At 35.7% G+C, this 21,276-nt stretch overlaps 1 protein-coding gene across 7 annotated transcripts in view; it reads left to right on the top strand.

Moving 5' to 3' along the window:
- cpx (complexin) overlaps window positions 1-21,276 on the top strand; it is an 818,351-nt gene that overhangs the window by 534,767 nt on the left and 262,308 nt on the right. For 5 of the 7 annotated variants that reach the window (XM_067760772.1, XM_067760773.1, XM_067760774.1 and 2 more), the window contains exon 5: window positions 7,298-7,309. The exons of the other annotated variants lie outside the window; for them this stretch is intronic. In XM_067760772.1, the coding sequence (XP_067616873.1) occupies window positions 7,298-7,309 (12 nt within the window). The remainder of the gene's footprint in view (window positions 1-7,297; window positions 7,310-21,276) is intronic. 7 annotated transcript variants of the gene reach the window in all.

Genomic DNA, 21,276 nt, shown 5'->3' with positions numbered 1-21,276 from the left:
CTGAGATTTCATTTCGAATTTTATTTAAAACACGTGTGAGCGTAGCTACGGAGATTCAACAAAGAAATCAGTCTATCAGTATTCAATTGTACTTCAAGCAGTGAAAATCTCATGCGTGGACCCAAGACTGGGTCGAAAAAAAAAGTAGCTAATGTCCGCCCCTAAATTTGAAGATTATGTTGAGAGGGTTTGGGAAAAATTTTTTTACATTTTTTTTTATCCTTCGAAATACAGCCGAAACGGTTTTTTCATTGTAACTTGGCTATTTGACGTCCGATTTTTAAAATTGATATGTCATTATTTTGAGAAGCTTCACATTTCCATTTAATGTCATTTTAAGCTATGAAGTCGTTTTCACATGATTAGGTCAGCTAACAAAATTTTTCCCCTAATGTATGTTTTTTTCCTTACCAAACGAAAGTACTTAAAAATTCAAGAAAATGTTGCTTTGAAACCATATCACTAAAATAATAAACAAAAACGTTACAGCACTTTCAATATTTATTGCAACTGTTATTTTACCTGGTTCTTATTATACTTAGACCTGAAACTCATCATATTTTTGGAGGAAAAATTGCAGGGTTTGCATTGAAAAGTTAATAAAGATATGCCAAATATCATGAATAGGGGAAGTCAAAGTAAATAAGTGAGTCAAACCTGTAGTTTCGTATTTATAATAATAACGCTATGCGACAAAATCAACTTTTTTTCTAAGTAGTGGACAAAACCCACTTTTTGTAGAGATTGAGGCTTAAGTAAACAAAGTACTATCTCCGTTTTTCGAACTTAGCCTCCAAAAAGTAGATATCGGCTTACGAAGTTCGAAGTTCGAAATTCTAAATTTCGAAATTTTATTCTTTTTTTAACGCGTTTTATTCTTTTGTTAACGTGTTAGCTGACCTAATCATGTGAAAACGACTTCATAGCTTAAAAGGACATTAAACGGAAATGTGAAGCTTCACAAGGCAAAAATAGTGACATATAAATTTAAAAAATCGGACGTCAAATAACGAAGTTACAACGAAAAAACAGTTTCGGCTGTATTTCGAAGGATCCAAAAAAATTTTTTCGAAACCCTCTTAACATAATCTTCAAATTTAGGGGCGGACATTAGCTACTTTTTTTTTTGTATGGGGGCCAACCCAGTCTAGTGGTCTCTATGCTTAACTTTTCTCCTTGTACCACAAACCAGTAGAAAAATAGTTGCGTTTGCCTTGGGAGCTCTGCTGGCTTTCTGATTTTTGACATGCGGGTGAGCGCCGAATAGTTTTCCGAAGCTCTTTGTAAATCTGGTGGGCATCTCTGATTAGCTTAAGAGCATTTCACCGCCAGCAAAGGAGTTTCTAGAAACATATTTTAAGCAGATTTCAGTTTATGAATTGCTAGAATTTGTCCATAACGATAATGGTATTACAGCAATGATTCTCAGAAAAATGTTAATTAACTATCTTGTTGGGTTAAGTAAGTTCAGGTTGGGCGACAGTTGTCTAGTTAGGGAACAGCTAACTCGTAAATGGCGAAATTGGCTTCCAGTTATGTAGCGAATCGTTGCATGGCAGCGATCAAGCTACGAATAAGGTACACACCAATCTTTGAAATTTTCGCCGGATTGTTGAATAAGTCTCGACCGAGATCTTTACGCCTCGTCCTCGCAAAAGGTGAACAGCTGAACATAAAGCGACTGGATTAATATACCGCGTGGTTTTCTAAGATTTATGGGCTTTATGTATCCACCGATCGCACTGCTACCACAACAACAACCGATCGCTTTGAGCAAGAGAGCAAGTAGCAAGTACTATTCAAAGTTTTCACTGACACAAACCTTCAATTCACACGTGCTTACCCGGGCTGAAATATTATCCAAACAGTTGCAAGGAACAAATTATGTTCTGGCGCTCAGATAAAGTGAGGCCAAACAATTCCCCACAGCCCTCGATCTATAGGTGGCGCTTTAACAGCCGTCGAGTAGATATTCAGTTCCTGGAAGATGACCAGTGATCGGACAGTCTAAATTTCTAGTCAGCATTGAAGTTATATCAGAACACGCAGCCTCTAACAATCCCATCCAGCCTGAATTAATTCGTGAACAGGTTCAATTGTCTTCCGTACCATATTTTTTCTCACTATTTTCCTCTCTTGAAGGAACATAAGTGGTGAATATGCCAGGAATGGAGTCGAAGTGGGTACGAATGCTGTAGTGCCCGTAATTCATAAACTTATCACAGCCAACCTCCAAACTTTTGAGAGCCTTCCAAGAAAAACAGGTTGTTTTGGCAAGAGGCTATAAAGTTAAGGCAATAGGGAAAAGCCAGTCTATTTTCACTTAACGAGGCTGCGTTCATGTGGAAAACGGAAAAGACAAACCCGCAGAGCCAACAAAAATTACGTGTGCGGATGATTTAGTTAAATTTTGCTAGCCTTAAGATATGTTTGTTTCTTGTTTTTTGTTTGTCTATTATGCTTATGTAAAGACGGAATTAGAAGAACCTTTTTCTAAGCGGGGTCGCCGCCAGCAGTGTTTGCAAGCACTCCGAAGAAGAAGAAGAATAGTCATCTGCCTTGCAGATTTCGTTTGAAGGAGAACGACGTAAATTGGAAGAGAAGCTCAGTTCCAAATGCAAACGTAACTCGCGTGTTCATATTCTTTTCACTTTAAAGTTGATTTTAGAAGAAAAAATCATCGCATTCGCGTCTTGCCATCTACGCCACTGTTGAAAGATTTAAATTCGAGACTGTGATGGATTTCCGCTATTTGTTAGCCAACATGGACGGTGTCGAAAGACATAAAATTGCTCTTGGAGTGCTGGAGAGAAAAGCTCTTCTGAAGGCATAAAGTTCTGTGCTGTCTGACAGCGAGTATTGAAGGAGGTATAGTGACGAGCTCTTTTAGCTTTATGCAGACATGAATATGGTGAAGCGAGTGAAACCCTAATGGCTTGCCAGGTCATGTTATGCGAATGTATGAACACACTCCGGCCAAGAAAGTATTTCTGTCAACATCACAGTTTGGAAGCAGACTGAGTTTGAAAAAGCAGGTGCAGGAAGACTTGATCTTCTTGGTGCTCCAATTCCGGAACTAGATATATATAAATAGGTCTTAGCAGGTGTTTGGAATTAACATTTGAGATGTAAAATAAATATGTCAGTAATACATCGCAATGTTTAAGCCTCCATACCATATTCAATGCAATAATTGCACATACATACACACATACACATACAAAATTTAAATTGAAATGAACACACATACATACCTATTTTGTGCAATCGCCCCATAACTTTGTTTTCGTGACACACTTATCGCATTTATGTACCATCCTCTTCATATTGCCAGTTGTCATTTGCCATGGTGCACCTGCAACGGTGGTTCAACTTAACCCGACTTAAAGCAGAGCACAACTCGACAGCTGCACTGAACCCGACACGATAACACAGTTCTTACAGAATGCTTTTAACTACTATTGTTGTAGTAAAAATTATTTTTATTATCGTTGTTGTTCTTGTTACTGCTGCTGCTGTTTTTGTCATTGCGACATTTGAATCGTTTTAATTTTTGTTGCTGCTATTGTTGGTGTTTGTTTTTTGGTTGTTGTTTGTTGGAGTTATTGTTATCGCTGTCAGTGTATTGTCGCTGCGTCGAGTGCTCCAACATTTGACATGACCACTTATTCGCCATTCAAATTGTTCTCCAAAATCACAAAAACAATAACAAAACTTCCAGTGTGTGCACACACGCGCTGAATGTCGTTACAAGGAAAAAGTAGTCGAGTGAAAACAATGAAGCATACATATACAAACGTATCACTCTGAAATCCTTCTTGGAAAGTCAAAAACGAGTGTCCAATAGCACGTCTTGTTAACTGCGTGGCGGACTAAAATATTGTAGTCTTGCCAGTTGCCTACATTAAACTTACGAAGTTATTTATATTAGTAAAAGGAGAAGACTACAGGCTCATTATATGCGAACTAACTGAGCACTGCCATTTCGCATCACATTCTTATCGGTTAGGTACCGTCGGTCACAGCACTTTTAGGAAGTGCAGGTTGCAGGAAGATTTGGTTGTGTCGTGTGCTAACTATTTAAGGACTACAATTATAAGTAGAAACACATCTACGAGCTCTGGAGAAATAGCATAACTACTGATTCTCGATAGGGTTTTTGGTACGGCTGTCGTCCAAAATTTAGTCTATGTACTATAAGCTATGCAGTTAACCTACGATTAATATTTCTCTCGTCCAGTAAACTTGCGGTTCGTGAGGATTTTTCCAATGTCATAGAAACTTAAATGAAAATGGCTTATTCAGAAGTTCTGGCATACTCCAGCCACCAGACCTTTGAATATATTTAAACCATCTTTGTTGCGTTTTTTATCTCTACTACTAAATTTTAAACTTCCTATACTCGTGCGTTGGTTTCTGAGACCGGCGAAACACATTTTCGTAATTAATTTTATGCACGAAAATCTGGAGAAGCCGAGCTCTATGATAGCTGTCGGACTTGTGGCTTACTTCGTTTTAGTGCACGCTGTGCATTTGTATGAAGTGAACGTGTTGTAGCATTTGGCGCCAATCGATCCGTGAGACCGACGCGAGTATGCCCTGATTGTTATGGTGCGGCTCAAAACTAAGCCAAACATAGATAAATATATACTTTGATATGCATTTTTGTATTACTAGGAAGTGTATTTTGCTTTTAAGAAGAAGTTCAGATTTTATTTTTGTTTTCCTATTACTTAAGAAAAATATCTCAAATTTGAAGACTGATTTGTGATAGACTGAAAGTCTGTAAAATAACTAATAAATGAAGTACTATGCACACTGTTTTGTTTCATTATGCCCATAATAATTATAATATTTAAAAAAATAGTATGTAATAAAAGATATTGTAGAGGGTATGAACTATCGGTCTGTGAGACCGTGCGCGAGTATAGATGTTACAATAATTGGCGCGAGTATAGGAAGGTTAAGAAGGTTTTTGAGGAACCAAGGTGCCACAAGCTGTAACAGTGTGAGCGCATGCAATTCACTGAGCTTCCTATAGGCTGATAAGATTTTTGTTCTCCGGATGAACTGCTTTACCTCCACTTCAGCCACTCATTGAACCTTTTTCAGTTTCACAAGAAATTTCGCAACAAATATAGATTTATGAGAGTAGAAATTAAGGCAGCCGTTTTGAATTTGATAGTGAATGCATATTTCTCAGCTTAGTTAACATCGATTTTTGTGCCTAATTAATAAATTTTAGCACCGTTCTTTTCTTCATTTGCGTTCTACTAGGATGCTACTAAGTACTTATGGTGATATGCTTCAGCAGAGTTAAGAATACTTCCCCTTGTGATGTGCCTCTAAATTATTGGTCACCAAAATTTGAACTTTGGCTGTGTTGTAAAATAATCTTCGTGAGCCTCGACGTATCTGTTAAATAAGATATATTTTTGCTAGGAAGCTTATTATCGAAAAAGCACACTTTTGTTGTTTTCATTATAAATAACTTCTCACGGGTTATATCCAATAGTGAAAACTAAGCTAAATGGATATAGCCTAGGGTCGCATAGAACTCTGAACTAGTGGGACCTTAGTAAAAGCCAAATTTAAGTTTTCTTCGTGTTAAAATCACGACTTCCTTGCATGCAAAATAAAAGAACTTTGTAGAAGTTGTACCAAATTATCTGTTAGTCAACTCGTTTTTCATCTGAGATTTTTCCTACAAGGTCCCGTGATAAATTCAAGCATACATTCGGAGTACATGCTTGAGTATGTAGATTTATAATGCTTTATTCTGCAAGTCATATAAATACTCAAAGGAAGCATACCATATTTGTTATACTAAAGCTGTTGGTAAGGATACACTTGACCCAAATTGGTGCAGGAAAATGCCTACACAACAACACACATGCATTCGCTTACAAATACATACATAAAGTCAATACTCCCTGCAAAAGAGTTGGATATAATTGTCGCTTTGGGTATAAAATACAATACTAGTGCGGGTACCTGATGGATGTTTTAACTATATGGATCGGCTAAATCTTAAATTTTAGGAAGAATACATTACAATGGGGGTGAGGCCATGAAATCAGTGGACAGAAGCGATCCGCAGGCCGTGGTATTATTACCGCTAATTGGAATCAGAGGCGACTCGCCATACTTAGCTACCCCAAGCACTTGTATATATTGAAACTGTAAGAGTTAATTTAAGAATTTTTAGAATCTTTTGACGTTTGAAGGATTTAAAGTATATATTTGAACTTAATATATACATACATACATATATATTTACAGTTATGTTCACAAAAATAGCTGCAAATTAACGAACTTTCGTGGTAATTTTTTTATTAAATTATTATTTAATTTTTTATTTTAAATATTTGTTAAAATATTTAAACACTCTCAATGTATTCCTGCGACATAAATATAAGCAGCAAGAACGATTTGCAAATTTTGTTAAATAGCCTTTTTTCTGTAGTTTTATAAAAAAAAAATGTATGAATTTTGTACAGAAAAATATAATGTAACCCAATTTTGAAAACGATTTCGAATAATGTGTAAAATTCTTGAAACTTCCGACCATCTTGCAGAAAATTAAGAACTTTTTATATACAATTTTAAAAAGCATTTTTTGTATGCAGTTTGATTGTACAATTCATTTTAGTCCGACAAAGTGCAAGTTTAAATTCGCACGAAACTCGCATAATTTTTGTCAATTTTTTTTTTAGAATGGAGTTTTAGCTTTTCTTTCATGGAAAGTAAACAATTTTATTTTTTTTTTTTTTTTGAAAGAAACTAAAAAAAAGTTTCAAGAATCAAAGTGTGTGTGATTTTATACTTTGGACTTTCTCAGATTAAACTTGATTGTACTACGAACTTCTAAAATTTTTGGAAAACGTTTTCGAAACTGATTTTGCTCATGTTAGCTATTTCGTTAAATTTTTATTTTAAAACTAACGAAATTAAAAAAAAAAAGTCAAAAATCAAAAATAAATAACAGAGACAATTTGAAAATCATTGTTTCTGCTATTATTTTTCTCGCAGATATACGCTTCAAATTTTGAGGGCACCCTGTAACTTATTTATTTCGTATTTGAGAGCCGATTAAGTACATGCAGGTTTTTCAAAATCAAACAAAAAGAGTGCGCATAGAATATTTCTAATTTTTACTGCTATTTTTGTGAACGCTGCTGTGTCTACTAAATACCATTAATTCATTACATACAAAAAATATATCTAATTAATTTCTTCTTAAAAAGAGCAAATCCTAACTAATTATTTTCTATATATTTTCCAACACGCAAAACAGATGCTGCCGGCGGTAAATTGTTGTTCTACTTTTAATAATACGTATTTTAACCCATCATACATAGTAAACCAATAGCACATTTTTTCAAATCAATTTTTTATAAAAATAACAGTTTTTTCACAACTTTAAAACCTTTTTAAAATAATGCTTATTTTGACTTAAATTTTTTTTTGATTATGTTATTATTGCTTTGTTATAGCAAACACGAATATAGCAGTGCCAATTTTTATCAAAACTTAGCAACTAAATCCCCTCTTTTCATTTTCTATAATTTAAGGGAAAACTTGTAAATGAACTTCACGAAAATTTCTTTAGAGCTCCCTGAATTTTTTGGGTGTGATTTTTTTAGCCCCACTCACTTTAGTCTAACTAAGCGCAAATTATAAGGCCCTCCGCAGAGAAGTCGGCTCGTCATCGCATCGTACTCGTATTTTCCATAAAGCGGCGATGACGTCACGCTGACAGATTGAATAACAAAGCCGGAAAGGATATTTAAAATTTCGAGTGGCTATAAAACATTTTCCCGAAATTTTCCCGAAACAGCAGTACTTACCGAGGACGTTCTGCAGTTGTGAGGGCCACAAACGATGCAATGAAACTTCCGACATTTCCAGACGACAGAGCTAAAATCAGTAGATTCGGCACGCTTCGCCAAGGCATGTCTCGGCTTGGTTGGTTCAACCGCCTGGTACTCTCAGTCATGCTATGATTTTCCAAACAGAATTCCTCCTCCAAACTCCACATACTTCCAATAATAAACACAAAGCAATTTAGCAGAATTGCGGCCGTCATGGTGTAGTGGTAGTGTGCTCTGCCTACCAGGCCGAAAATCCTGCATTCACCCTCCGGCCAAAGTAACATCAAAAATTTAGAAACATGTTTTTTCAGTGGGGTCAGCCCTCGGAATTGTTCGGGCAAACACTCCGAGCGTATTTCTGCTATGAAAAGCTTCTCAGTGAAAATTCGTCTGCCTTGCAGATGCCTTTCGGAGTCGGCGTAAAGCATGTGGGTCCCGTTCAGCCAATTTGTAGGAAAAATCAAGAAGGAATACGACGTAAATTGGAAGAGAAGTTTGGTCTAAAATCTCTTCCATTTTTATTTTTTATTTTTATAATTTCTTGTATTCCAAAGGCACAAAGAAATTTCATATGAGCAATCGTACATGACGAGAAATGGACGTCAATGCAGTACGATTTGTTGTAATGAAGCAAAATTTTTGTACTAGCACGAGAAGCTTTGAAGCTTTGTGCTCTTGGTTTGAAAGAAAATATAAAAAAAATTTAAAAAATTTCTTTTACGAAATTGGAGAGACCTATAACTTGTACTCTGTTAGCCTTTAAAGAGTTGGGCTACAAAACTGGGTTCGTATCATGTTATACAATACCTGATCGAACTCAATTTTTCGAATCACAGTAGCAATGAAATTATATTTGGGATTCAGAAAATACGTGAAATAGTGGCTACAAGTAAAGATTAAATGCATTATCTGTTATGATTTTTACAAAAAGCCTGACAGATTCATATTTATCATTTGAGTGAAATTGGTTTTTCATCCGTGATCGTATAACACGGGCACTGTTTACTTCAAGTTTTCTCGAAAACGTTTTTGAGTTTCGTCTGCATAATTTCAGTGACAAAGTTATGGAAACTTTTATTAAAATTAAAAAAAGGACAAAATTTTCTAAAAACTGCGACTGTTATTTTCGTGTACGCTACTGCATTTATGCAGAACACTTTTAAAAATTGTCTACAAAAATTCATAGTTAGTCAATTTCAATATACAAATTCCGTAATTTTTGTTTCATATAACTAGATTTGTGTTAAATTTCATAAAAATTTTTGCTAGTTTTACACTCAATTGTTTTTATTTTTCTTGTTTGTTATTTCTCTACCACCAAAATTTGTGAAAAAAAAAAACAAACAAACGTGCACAAATCAAAAATTAAACGAAAAATTTCGATGCAGTCAGAATTAAATGAATAATCCAAGTATTAATGTTGTTTATTATTAAACATGATTTGCATTATAAATACATTTTCAATTTATTTGCACTACTTTATTTATTTACATAAAAAATACGAATGTATATATGTATGTAGGTAGACATGTACATAATTTTCAACGCTACCATATTTTCTACAACCCAAACAAAAATGCTAAACGAATTTAAATGATTTAACAAAAGTATTAATTAAATACTTCCAAATTGAAAAAAAAAAAATTATGCATAACAAATAAAACAACAACAAAAATGTATGCCGCTTTCGCTCAGCAAATCATAATTGTATGCACAAAATGCCCCTGAGAGTGTTTTTTTTATATTTAGATATTCACATATTTGTGAACTAAAACACATAAACATATTTTTTTATAAAGAAGATTTATTTAGATACAACAGATATACTTTTAAGCTGAAACATATACATATATTTGTACAAATACAACAACATAATCACCAGTAAGTATACCAAATAAAATAGTAAAAAAAGAACTTATTCAAATATTATAGAATTTATGTATTTTTGCATGCAATCATGCTAAAATATTAAACACTAATTACACCATTTAGAGGTCGCATTATGAACGTAATAATTAATAAAACAACAGCTTTAGAAAATAAATCAATTTAATAGAGACGTTAGCATTTATTTAACGGAAAATTAACAAACAATTTGTAATATTTAAAAAGTTTGCTTAGTTTATATTACTTGTTATTAAATTGTTCCTTAATAAGCTAACTGAAATATTGTAGGAGTAACAAAACATCAATTGATATTTTGACCATTTCAAATAGCCATAAGGTCAATTGAATTTGTATTAGGTCGAACTTGAAAAGGGCGCAAAGTCGAAGGACCTTATAGTAATTTGAAGTGGTCATAAAGCCAATTAACATTATCTCCATTTGAAGTGGTCATAAAATCTGCTGACCTTATGGCCATTTGAAGTGGTTATAGCATTAATTGACGTTATGGCCGTTGACCTTATATCAGCTCAACGAAATAATACTCAAAGTTGGCTCCCGCTTTTGTTAATATATTAATTTTTCAAGCGTTCTACAGAAACCACAAAATGTTGTTCAAAATGGTAAAATGTTCTTCACAATAATTATTTGCAATTCAGGTACGATAAATTGGACTTCAGTGTAGTCAAATGCACGACAGAAGTCTTATAATTTACTTCAGGGTAGTCAAGTGTATTTCAGAAAGCGTAATATGCATTTGAGAATAGTGAATTTCATTTCAGAAATCGTAAATTGTAAATCCAAATAGTAATAAAACAGTTTATAAAATGTAAATTGTATTTGAGAGACCTTAATTGTACTTCAAGTCAACTTCAGAAATCGTGAAGTGTATTTAAAAAACCACTTATTGTACCTCAGTTGCACTTCTAAGTATTCTGCTTTAATGAGCTATATGTTAATCCTGAAACACATTTTATGGTATCAGAAGTACAACTGACTGTTCTGAAGTACAATTAACGCTTTCGGAAGTACAATTCCAATTCCTTCCCAATTCTTTATGACCATTTTACGGTTTATGATATATAATTTGCGGTTTATAAACTATAATTTAGTATTTTGACTTACAATTTATGATTTCTGAATTGAAATTCTCTATTCTCAAATGCATATTACGCTTTCTGAACCACACTTGACTAGTTTCCCTCCCTCTCCAAAATATGTAAAAATTCCTGCCAAGTCTTCGTAACAATTTTTCGAAATAAATCTTAGTTTTGTTACTGTTTTGCTCTTCGAAAATTTGGCTTACGCTTATGACTTCATACTTCAAAACAAGTTTTGATTTCAGTTTAAGGTTTTGTTTGTTAAAACAAGTTTCAGATTCTATTTCGGTTTAGTTTTTCTCCTTCCTTAATTTTGTATCGAATTTCAGTTTCATTCTTCTTAATTTATTTCGTCTTTGTTTCTATATTTTTCGGAATTTATCTTTAAAACTAGTCTTGATTATATTTCCGCTTATTTTCTTGATTAATTTCTCAAACTTTGTTTGTATTCTGTTTTCAGTTTCGTTCCTTATTATTTGTACGTTGATTCAGTTCCGGTTGTTAATATAACTTGTATGTTGGTGTCAGTTCATTTCGGGTTTCCAACTCATTTCGTTGTCGCATATGGTTCATTTTCGAACCTAGGCTCCTTTGGCTTCAATTCGCTTCCGTTTTCATCACGTTTCAAGTTTGATGTATTTTAGTTACAATTTCAGTTTCGATTTATTTCCGTTGTCGTCCGGATTTCGGTTTTGCAAATTTAGAAGAATGAAAGGTGAATGACCCCGATTTGAAGAAAACCGATTGGAGCTGGTTTCATTTGGATTTCATTCTTTTAATTAGCAAAGTTATAACGGTTTGGTTTTTGGTTTTAAAGAATAAATTTGGTTTAAAAAATTTGGGTTTAGTTAGATTTTACTTTCTAAAAGTTCGCGCCTATATTTTTTTTAAATTTTGTTTTAATATGTTTTTTAAAAACTCCCATACATAGCAAAATTGTAATACTTAGGTAATTTATGAAATACTTTACTTAGTTCTATGGACAAAACTGTTCTGGTTTCCTTAACCGTAGGTAGGTAGGTTGAACTGGCCGGTCCATGAGGACCTCACATAGACTGATTGAGTCCGTAGTGTTACCAGAAGTTTGTTTTAACGAACAAACTGAAAAACCCTATCAAAAACCAGGACCTATGTTATAAAATATCTCCGTCGTCTTGGCAAATACTAGAAGCTTCCTACGACTTAAGCCACTTGCTGCTTCTAGATCTGACAGCTGTATCACTCCTAATAGCTGGAGTCTTAGCCTGGCAAGTGCAGGGCACGAGCACAGAACTTGCTCGATCGTTTCCTCCTCCAACCCGCACTTCCTACAATTGCTATCACTGACCAAGCCTAGTTTAAAGGCATGTGACGCCAGAAGGCAGTGTCCAGTCAGAATACCCGTCATGAGTCTACAGTTCTCTCTTTTTAATGATAGAAGCAACTGTGTTAGTCTAAGGTTGTAAGACCTACACATAATCTTCGACACTTTACAGCCCCGCGCTTAAACCCACACCTTTTTCGCTTGGTCGATCATGTGCACCTCTCGCCTTCGCTTAATCTCGTCCAATCTAATTGGGATATCTACGGAACAAGCTTCAAGGGATGCGCCCTTTTTAGCTAGTTCGTCAGCTTTTTCATTCCCATCTATCCCCATATGCCCTGGGACCCAATATAGATGTATGCTTCTCCCTGTCCCGATTCTCTCCAGAGACTGCTTACACTCTAACACGCAAAGTTAACATGGTTGCAGCTTAAGCTATTATCCTCCAGGGTTTCTACTGCTTTGGTTACGGCTAATATTTCCGCTTGGAAAACGCTACAGTAATCCGGCAGCCTGTAGGATCTGCTTATTTCCGGATCAGCGCAGTATGCCGCAGACCCTACCCCCTCCACTAATTTGGAACCATCGGAGTACACATGTATCGCCTCGTCCGCCATTTTCGCACCCTTGCGCCAACCGTCCACCTCTATTGTGGCCTTAAGATCTCCCTCGAAGCGCAGATAGGGAATCATGTAGTCTGTTCGCCTTGTGAAGATTCCCCGAAGCACCGAGCCTGGTTGCGTTCATTAACGCTTTGTTCTTTGCTACCAGGTCTACAGGTGGGATGAGCAGAATGGCATACAGTGCAGCCGTCGGGGTTGTTTTCAGGGCTTCCGTAATGCCAAGCATCGATAGTCTTCATACCCCATCTAATTTTTTGAAGGTTGTTGTTTTTTGTGTGGCTTTCCACCAAACAAGAACTCCATAGTGTAGAACAGGGCTTACAATCGCTGTAAAAACCCAATGAGAAAGAGAGGGCGATAGGCCGCACGTACACTCCAGCATTCCTTTACATGCATAGAGTGCCGTTGAGGCCTTCTTGACCCTCTCCTCCACGTTGCGCTTCCATGACAGCTTACTGTCTAGGATGATTCCTAGATATTTTGTGCAAGGTTTCTCCTGTAAGGTCACCCCTCCTAACTTAGGCCTGGTCCAATTTTGGACCTTGTACCTCTTTGTAAATAAGACCATATCCGTCTTCTCCGCATTGACTTTCAACCCGACATTAGATGCCCAGGTATGAATATCCCGAAGCGCCCGATCCATCAAAGAACTAATCGTTGGAAGGTACTTTCCACTTATGACAATTGCAAAGGTGATAGCACCTCTCCCTGCGGCGTGCCCCTGTCCAGTGATTTCGTGGCCTCGTACAATCCCCATTGTGATGTAATCTAACATGAAGCCGATCCATCTGATTAAGGCAGGATGTACTTTAATGTAATTAAGGCCATCCATAATCGCCCATTTTGCAACATTATTGAAAGCCCCGGCAATGTCCAAGAAGACTCCTAGAGCATACTCCTTATATTGCAGGGATTTCTCTATGCTTATTACCACCCTATGCAATGCGGTGCTACCGACTTGCCTTTGGTGTACGCATGCCGTGTTGTAGAGAGCAGCTTTTCCTCCACGCTGGACTTTATGTACACATCTATCAGCCTCTCAAAGGTTTTGAGCAGAAATGATGTCAAGCTAATGGGTCTATAGTCTTTGGGATACACGTGACCGATCTTCCCCGCCTTTGGTAGAAAAGTTACACGAGCAGTTCTCCAAGAGTGCGGTACATGATTCAGTCGTATGCACCCATCGAATATTATTTTAAGCCATTCCCGACCGCCCTACTTGAGACTTGTAGCATGGCCGGGAATATACCATCTGGGTCCGGCGATTTAAACTTAGAAAACGTCTTCACTGCCCACTCGATCTTGGTATCGGTCACCAAGCCTGGCACAAGTAGCTCCGTGATCGAAGTGTGAGTGATGTCTGCTGGCTCTTTTAAACCGTATCCCGACGGGAAATGTGTATCGAGAAGCACCTCAAGGGATTCCTCACTATTACGTGACCATTCCCCGTTCTCTTTCTTTATTAGTCCCTGGACTATGTTTCCCTTTGCTAGGACTTTTTTCAACCGTGCTGTTTCGCTGGAGCACTCTATGTCCGTACAGAAACTTTTCCATGAGTTTCTCTTCGCCCTAGTAATTTCACGCTTGTAGATCCTCAGTAGATCCCTGTACTCATCCCGACACGCTTCGCTTTCCGCGGTCTTTGCGAGCTTAAATATTTCTTTTACCTGTCTTCTTAGAAGACTCAGCTCATTGCTCCACCATGGCGGCTTTGCTTTTTCTCTGAATCTTCTTAGAAGGCAAGCTTTGTTATACGCAGTCATAAGCGTCCTTGTTAGGAATTCATTCGACTCCTCCAGTTCCTCTACATTAGCAATCTCTTTGGGTTGTCCCAGTTTTTTTCCACATGTTTCTGGAATTTAGTCCGGTTCGTTGACCTAGGGTTTCTAGAGGTTCCTCCCTTCTCTACCCTCTTTAGGGGGATGCTGAAGCTGATATACGCATGGAGAAGGATGGTCTCTCAAGAACCATCCAATCATACCTTGATATATCACGCTCGGAGCTCAATGTAATATCTAGAACATTGCTGGATGTTGGACCAATGTATGTAGGGACATTCCCCCTGTTGGCTGTCTGCAAATTGGTTTGCAGGATGTAACAAAACAGAGATTCGCCTCTCTCGTTCATATCTGCTCCTCCCCACGCATTGTGGTGCGCATTTGCATCTGCGCCTATGACCAACCGCCCTTTGCGCCCTTCCTCCTGTACTAACCTTTTGCACTCCATCGGTGGAACCTCCGCAGCATGGGCCATGTAGCAGGACGCCAGGATAAATGCCTACTTATTCTTTTCCTTAACGGCCACCGCTACGAGATCCTCAGTGGTGTAATTAGGCAGTATATATTTATTTATTTTTTTATTTATTTTTATTTATTTATCAGTCTACAAATTAAACAATTATACAGACCAAATATACCGACACTTAATTCATATGAATGCAGCTGTTTCCTTACCATTACTACAGCTCGCACCCGTCCTTCCGTTTGCACGTAGTAAACACCAAACCCGCGCGCGCTAAGTCCAGAAACCTTTCCTCCCGATGAGAGCCACGGCTCCTGGATCAGCGCCACGTCAAACGAACCCTCCTCAAGGGTTAGGAGGAGTTCACTCGACGCCACTTTACTGTGTTGGAGGTTTATCTGTAGGACTCGCAGCACCATTAGGCTATTTGTCCCCCTCCAGCACCTTCTTCTTGACGTCGTCGTCCTCCCCTTGCCATTTTGGTTTAGAGTATTCGAAACCCCCTTCAGCCTCTCACGATTGTTGTGCCGGGTGTTCCTCTGTGCGAGTCACAGCACCATTAAGCGGTTGGTCCTCTTCTAGCACGTTCGTGGTGACGTCGTGGACCTCCACCTGTCTTTTTTCTCTTAGGCTTTTGAGGTCCTTTTCGACTTCGCCCTTTTCGAGTCGCATGTAAATTTTGCCAGCATCAAAGGATATTTTGCCAAGCTGCGTGTACAAAATATCCTCCGCCTGCTTGTTTATTTGGAAGATGTAGAACTGACCATCCTCGGTAGGCCGAGATACAGTAAGTACCTTCCAATCCTGTGTCGGTATGTTCGGATTCTGATTCTGCAGAAGTCGCAGTGTATCCTCAGACTTCATCATGCATGGTATCCATACCTTAACTTTTGGTACCGTTGGGATTTGCGCTTTATCCACCACCTCAAACCGCGCGTTCGTGCCTTGTCTTTGGACGTTTGGAACCACTTCCTCCAGCTACTGCAAACTCGCTATGTTGTCGCACGCTATCATCTTCACACCATTATACCATCCCCCCGAATCAAAGGTTGGAAGGGGCTTACTCGCTTGTTCCCGCAACACCTTAAGCATCAAGGTAATAAGCTCCCGACAGCCTAGCATATTGAAATCCAAAGACGTATATGTCAAATACATAAATAAATATGTAGATGACATATTAGCAATTGTTAAAATACAGGACGTGGAAGAAATATTAAAAACTTTGAATGCTGAACATAATAAAATCCAGTTTACTGCAGAAAGAGAAAATAACGCTAAAATATCCTTCCTAGATATAGAAATTATAAGAAAAAATCGAAAAATTATAACGAACTGGTACGCAAATTCAATAACATCGTCGAGAATGATAAATTATCACTCGAATCATCCCTGGACCCAAAAGAAAAATACTGCAATAAACTTAATTGAAAAAATATTCAAACTCAGTCATCAGGAGTTCAGAAATGAAACAGGCGAAAAATAAAAAACATACTCTATAAAAATGGGTACCCTAATGCAGTATCAGAGATGCTTATAACAACAACAATAAACAAAATTAAAAATTATAATAGAAATGCAGCCACAAACAACGAACAAGAAAATACAATATACAGGAGAGTTACATACATACCAGGCTTAACGGACAACAAAACATTGAACAAAATAATGGACAAGAACAATACATGCTTTGCCTACAAGCCACACTCAACACTTAATAAAATATTTACAAGAACAAAAGACAAAGTAGAGAAGGAACAACAACACAACGTTATATACGAAATAAAGTGCAATGGGAATGTTGAAGAAAAGTTCAACAAAATATACATTGGCACTACAAAGAGAGCTTTGGGTGTCAGAATCACCGAGCACAGGGCAGATGCCAAAAATGGAAAAAACTCAACTGCGCTTTCTCAACACATAACAAATAAACAACACTCAGCTGATTTTGAAAATGTAAAAATTTTGGATGTAGAAGAAAGAGAAAAAACAAGACTGACACTGGAAGGCCTTCGAATACAGCAAAGAATAAAAAAAGCTGTCAATTTTAAGGACGATGTGGACAATATGAGTTGTGCTTACGCCACGGCGATCAAGGAAAATAAATAAAATAAATAGTTCAGTAAATTAATATGTTTTAGGTGAAAAAATTTTAAAATACAATTAATGTAAGTGTTTAGTAGAAAATGCTATATACTTTGTCGATGTTATGTTTATAAATTATTTTATGGTTTTTGTCCAATAAACAGACTTCCTGAGGAGGTGCAAAATAGCACCGAAACATGTAGAAGAAAAAAGAAAAAACTTTGTTTTTTTGCTTTAAAACCAACGGCCGAAAAGCTCCATAAGACACAAAAAATTAATAGTTATACGTTTAGGGTCGTTTTATCCACAAACATATTTCATATTGATAAGATATAATTAAATAAAAAATTTTAACGTTTTTAAGAATTATTATTATTTAATATTATTATCAGTATCAGATATAATACAAATTGGTTACGTCTCGAAATCGGTTAAATCGATTTAAATTCGAGCAATCAACTTGTTAAATGTTTAAAATGTATTTAAACTTTTTTCGAGTAATGTCAAAAAACCAGAACAAGCATGATCATTGTATATAATAGCGAAAAAGTTTTAAAATAAAATAGTAATTACAAAATCTTAATATCTGCGGTTATAATTCATAAACGCCTAAGTCGAGATAGGTTGGTTAAATAAGTGAAACTAACTTTGCATTCAATACATACTAAATAAACCAGAAAGAATTTCTATAAACTGGATTTATCATTGAATATTTATTTGGACTACTGATTTCGAATTATCAAAGACAATATATAGAGCTGATTCGAGATTTGACAATTTTGACATTTATTTAAATTTGCATGGTATTGAGAGGCGATAATGAATTGTGACCACAGCTACATATATATATGGTGCGCTTCGAGTGTTAGTCTTATATATATATATGCGCGCGAGAAGAATGAAATATTTTTAAAGTGAAATTAAATTTTTTTCAAATCAAATGAAACTGTTTTCTAATCAAATTGAATTTTTTTCCAACCAAATGAAAAAATTTTCAATCAAATAAATTTTTTTAAATCAAATTGAACTTGCTTCATATCAAATTAAACTTTTTGCAAATCAAACGAAACTTTTTTAAAACAATTGAAACTTCTTTCAAATGACAAACAAAATTAATCTCCTTTCAAATTAAATAAAAATTCAAGGTTCGAAACGAGCTCAAGGCCAGAACAATAATTTTTTGTAATGACCATTGTTTTTTAATTTTTCTATAATTGAAAAATTGTATTTTGTTTTTGGAATAGTAAGTAGAAAATTTTTCAGACAACCTGCCATAGCTGCGCTCAAATGAACCGCCGCTGTATAGCTAAATGGTTAGCGCAGCGTGCCTAAAGCGTACTGATGATGAAGGCTTAGCACCCTTCGGAATAGATCTATTTGCGCAGCTATGGCAAGTTGTCTGAAAAATTTTCTACTTACTGTTCCAAAAACAAAATACAATTTTTCAATTATAGAAAAATTAAAAAAAAAAGAATAATGAAGGCTAAGTTCGGGTGTAACCGAACATTACTTACTCAGTTGAGAGCTGTGAAGACAAAGTAAGGGAAAATCACCATGTTGTAAAAAGAACCTAGGGTAACCCTGGAATGTGTTTTTATGATATGTGTATCAAATGGAAGGTATTAAAAAGTATTTTAAGAGGAAGTGGGCCATAGTTTTATAGATGGACGCCATTTAGGGATATCGCCATAAAGGTGGACTAGGCCTGACTCTAGAATTTGTTTGTACGATATGGGTATCAAATGAAATGTGTTAATGATAATTTTAAAAGGGAGTGGGCCTAAGTTCTATAGATGGATGCCTTTTCGAGATATCGCCATAAAGATGGACCAGGGGCGCCTCTAGAATTTGTTTGCACGATATGAATATCAAATGAAAAGTGTTAATGAGTATTTTAAAAGGGCGTGGGCCTTAGTTCTATAGGTGGACGCCTTTTCGAAATATCGCCATAAAGGTGGGCCAGGGGTGACTCTAGAATTTTTTTGTACGATATGGGTATCAAATGAAAGGTGTTAATGAGTATTTTAAAAAGGAGTGGGCCTTAGTTCTATATGTGGACGCCTTTTCGAGATATGGCCATAAAGATGGACCAGGGGTGACTCTAGAATTTGTTTGTACGATATGAGTATCAAATTAAAGATGTTAATAAGAATTTTAAAAGGGAGTGGTGGTAGTGATGGCGTTTTCGAGATATCGACCAAAATGTGGACCAGGGTGACCCAGAACATCATCTGTCGGACACCGCTAATTTATTTATATATGTAATACCACGAACAGCCATGATTCCAAGGGCTTTTGATTTCGCCCTGCAGAACTTTTTCATTTTCTTTTACTTAATATGGTAGGTGTCACACCTATTTTACAAAGTTTTTTTCTAAAGCTATATTTTGCTTCAATAAACCAATCCAATTACCATGTTTCAACCCTTTTTTCGTATTTGGTATAGAATTATGGCACTTTTTTCATTTTTCGTAATTTTCGATATCGAAAAAGTGGGCGTGGTTATTGTCCGATATCGTTCATTTTAAACAGCGATCTGAGATGAGCGCCCAGGAATCTACATACCAAATTTCGTCAAGATATCTCAAAATTTACTCAAGTTATCGTGTTAACGGACAGACGGACGGACGGACGGACGGACATGGCTCAATCGAATTTTTTTTCGATACTGATGATTTTGATATGTGGAAGTCTATATCTATCTCGATTCCTTTATACCTGTACAACCAACCGTTATCCAATCAAAGTTAATATACTCTGTGAGCTCTGCTCAACTGAGTATAAAAACAATAGTCATTACAAATAATTATTGTTCTGGTCTTGAGCTCGTTTCGAACCTTGAATCAATAGGCCGATAAAACAAAAACAATTGTTATTAAATAAAATTTTTTTTGTAACAAAGTAATCTTTTTTCAAACCAAATGAAACTTTTTCAAGTCCAATTTAACTTTTTTCAAATAAAATAAGCTTTTTTAAAATCAATTTTCAAATTAAATTAAACAATTTTTAAGTCAAATCTTACGTGTTTTCTATTAAATTACAGCTTTTTTAAGTAAACTAAATTCCAATCAAACGAAAAATCTTTCAACTCAAATTAAACTTTTTCAAATCAATTTACAAATTAAATTAAACATTTTTAAGTCCAATTAAATTTTTTCAAATTAATTAATTTTTTTTTTTTTTCAAATCAATTTAAGCTTTTTTTAAATTCAAATTAAAATTTTTCAAATCAAATGAAACGTTTTTCGTATCGCATTAAACTTTTTTTAAATCAATAGAACCTTTTTAAAAAAGTTTAATTTTAAATAGAAAATTTTATATTTAATTTCAAATAAGGGTTATACTTAACTTTAGTTCACAACTGCTAAAACTCGTCCAAAAATATAGGGAGGGTTATCATCAGAAGCGCTTTGGACCTAATACTACTAATACGATAACGGAAATTGAAAACTTTAATGTGGTTGTTGTAGTTTTGTGTTGCACAGTAAACAAAACTACCTTTCGGTGCGGTAGCGTGGTAGTTATCGGTTTTTTAGAAAAAGCTTTTGCCAGAAACGAAATTTTTAATTTTCGCTTTAGGATTCATGATACTGGGTCCAAGAAGCATCTTACGACATCCCTCTTTAGCTGCTGTGAGCTAAAGTAAAGAATCGCCGAAAAGGTTCAAGTTTAAATGAGAACACTTTAATTTAAAATGCCAAAAAGTTTATTTAACTTTCAAAAAGTTTGATTTGACATGAAAAAAACTTCATTTGTGCTTCATTTTTTTCGGAAAAATGTTCGAAGACGAAATATAATTTTCGTTTTGGAAAATTTGTGTATTGGAAAATCTACAACTATTCCAATTATATATTTTTCGTATTAATTATATGTTATTACAATAGTTTAACCTATGCTTAAAAGCCAAAAGCTTTTACAAATTAGAACTTGTGTTTAAAACAAAATACTTATGTATGCTTTAAAACTCACGCTATGTTTGTAAGCTCGACTCTGCCACCTTTGCCGCCTACCTTCTTATTCACACTTAGCAGCACTTATACTGATACAAACACGAGAAAAAAGGTTTACTCGAACACTTTTCATCCGTTTGCAAATTTTTGTTTTTGCAAGCCAAGTTTCTTTTTTCCTTCTGCTACTTTTTTCACCAGTTTACACTCTTTATAGTACTT

Source organism: Eurosta solidaginis, chromosome 1 (assembly GCF_040869045.1).
Source record: "Eurosta solidaginis isolate ZX-2024a chromosome 1, ASM4086904v1, whole genome shotgun sequence".
Classification (NCBI taxonomy): domain Eukaryota; kingdom Metazoa; phylum Arthropoda; class Insecta; order Diptera; family Tephritidae; genus Eurosta; species Eurosta solidaginis.
Note: the sequence above shows the minus strand (reverse complement) of the source record. Positions and strands in the feature narration are given on the sequence as shown.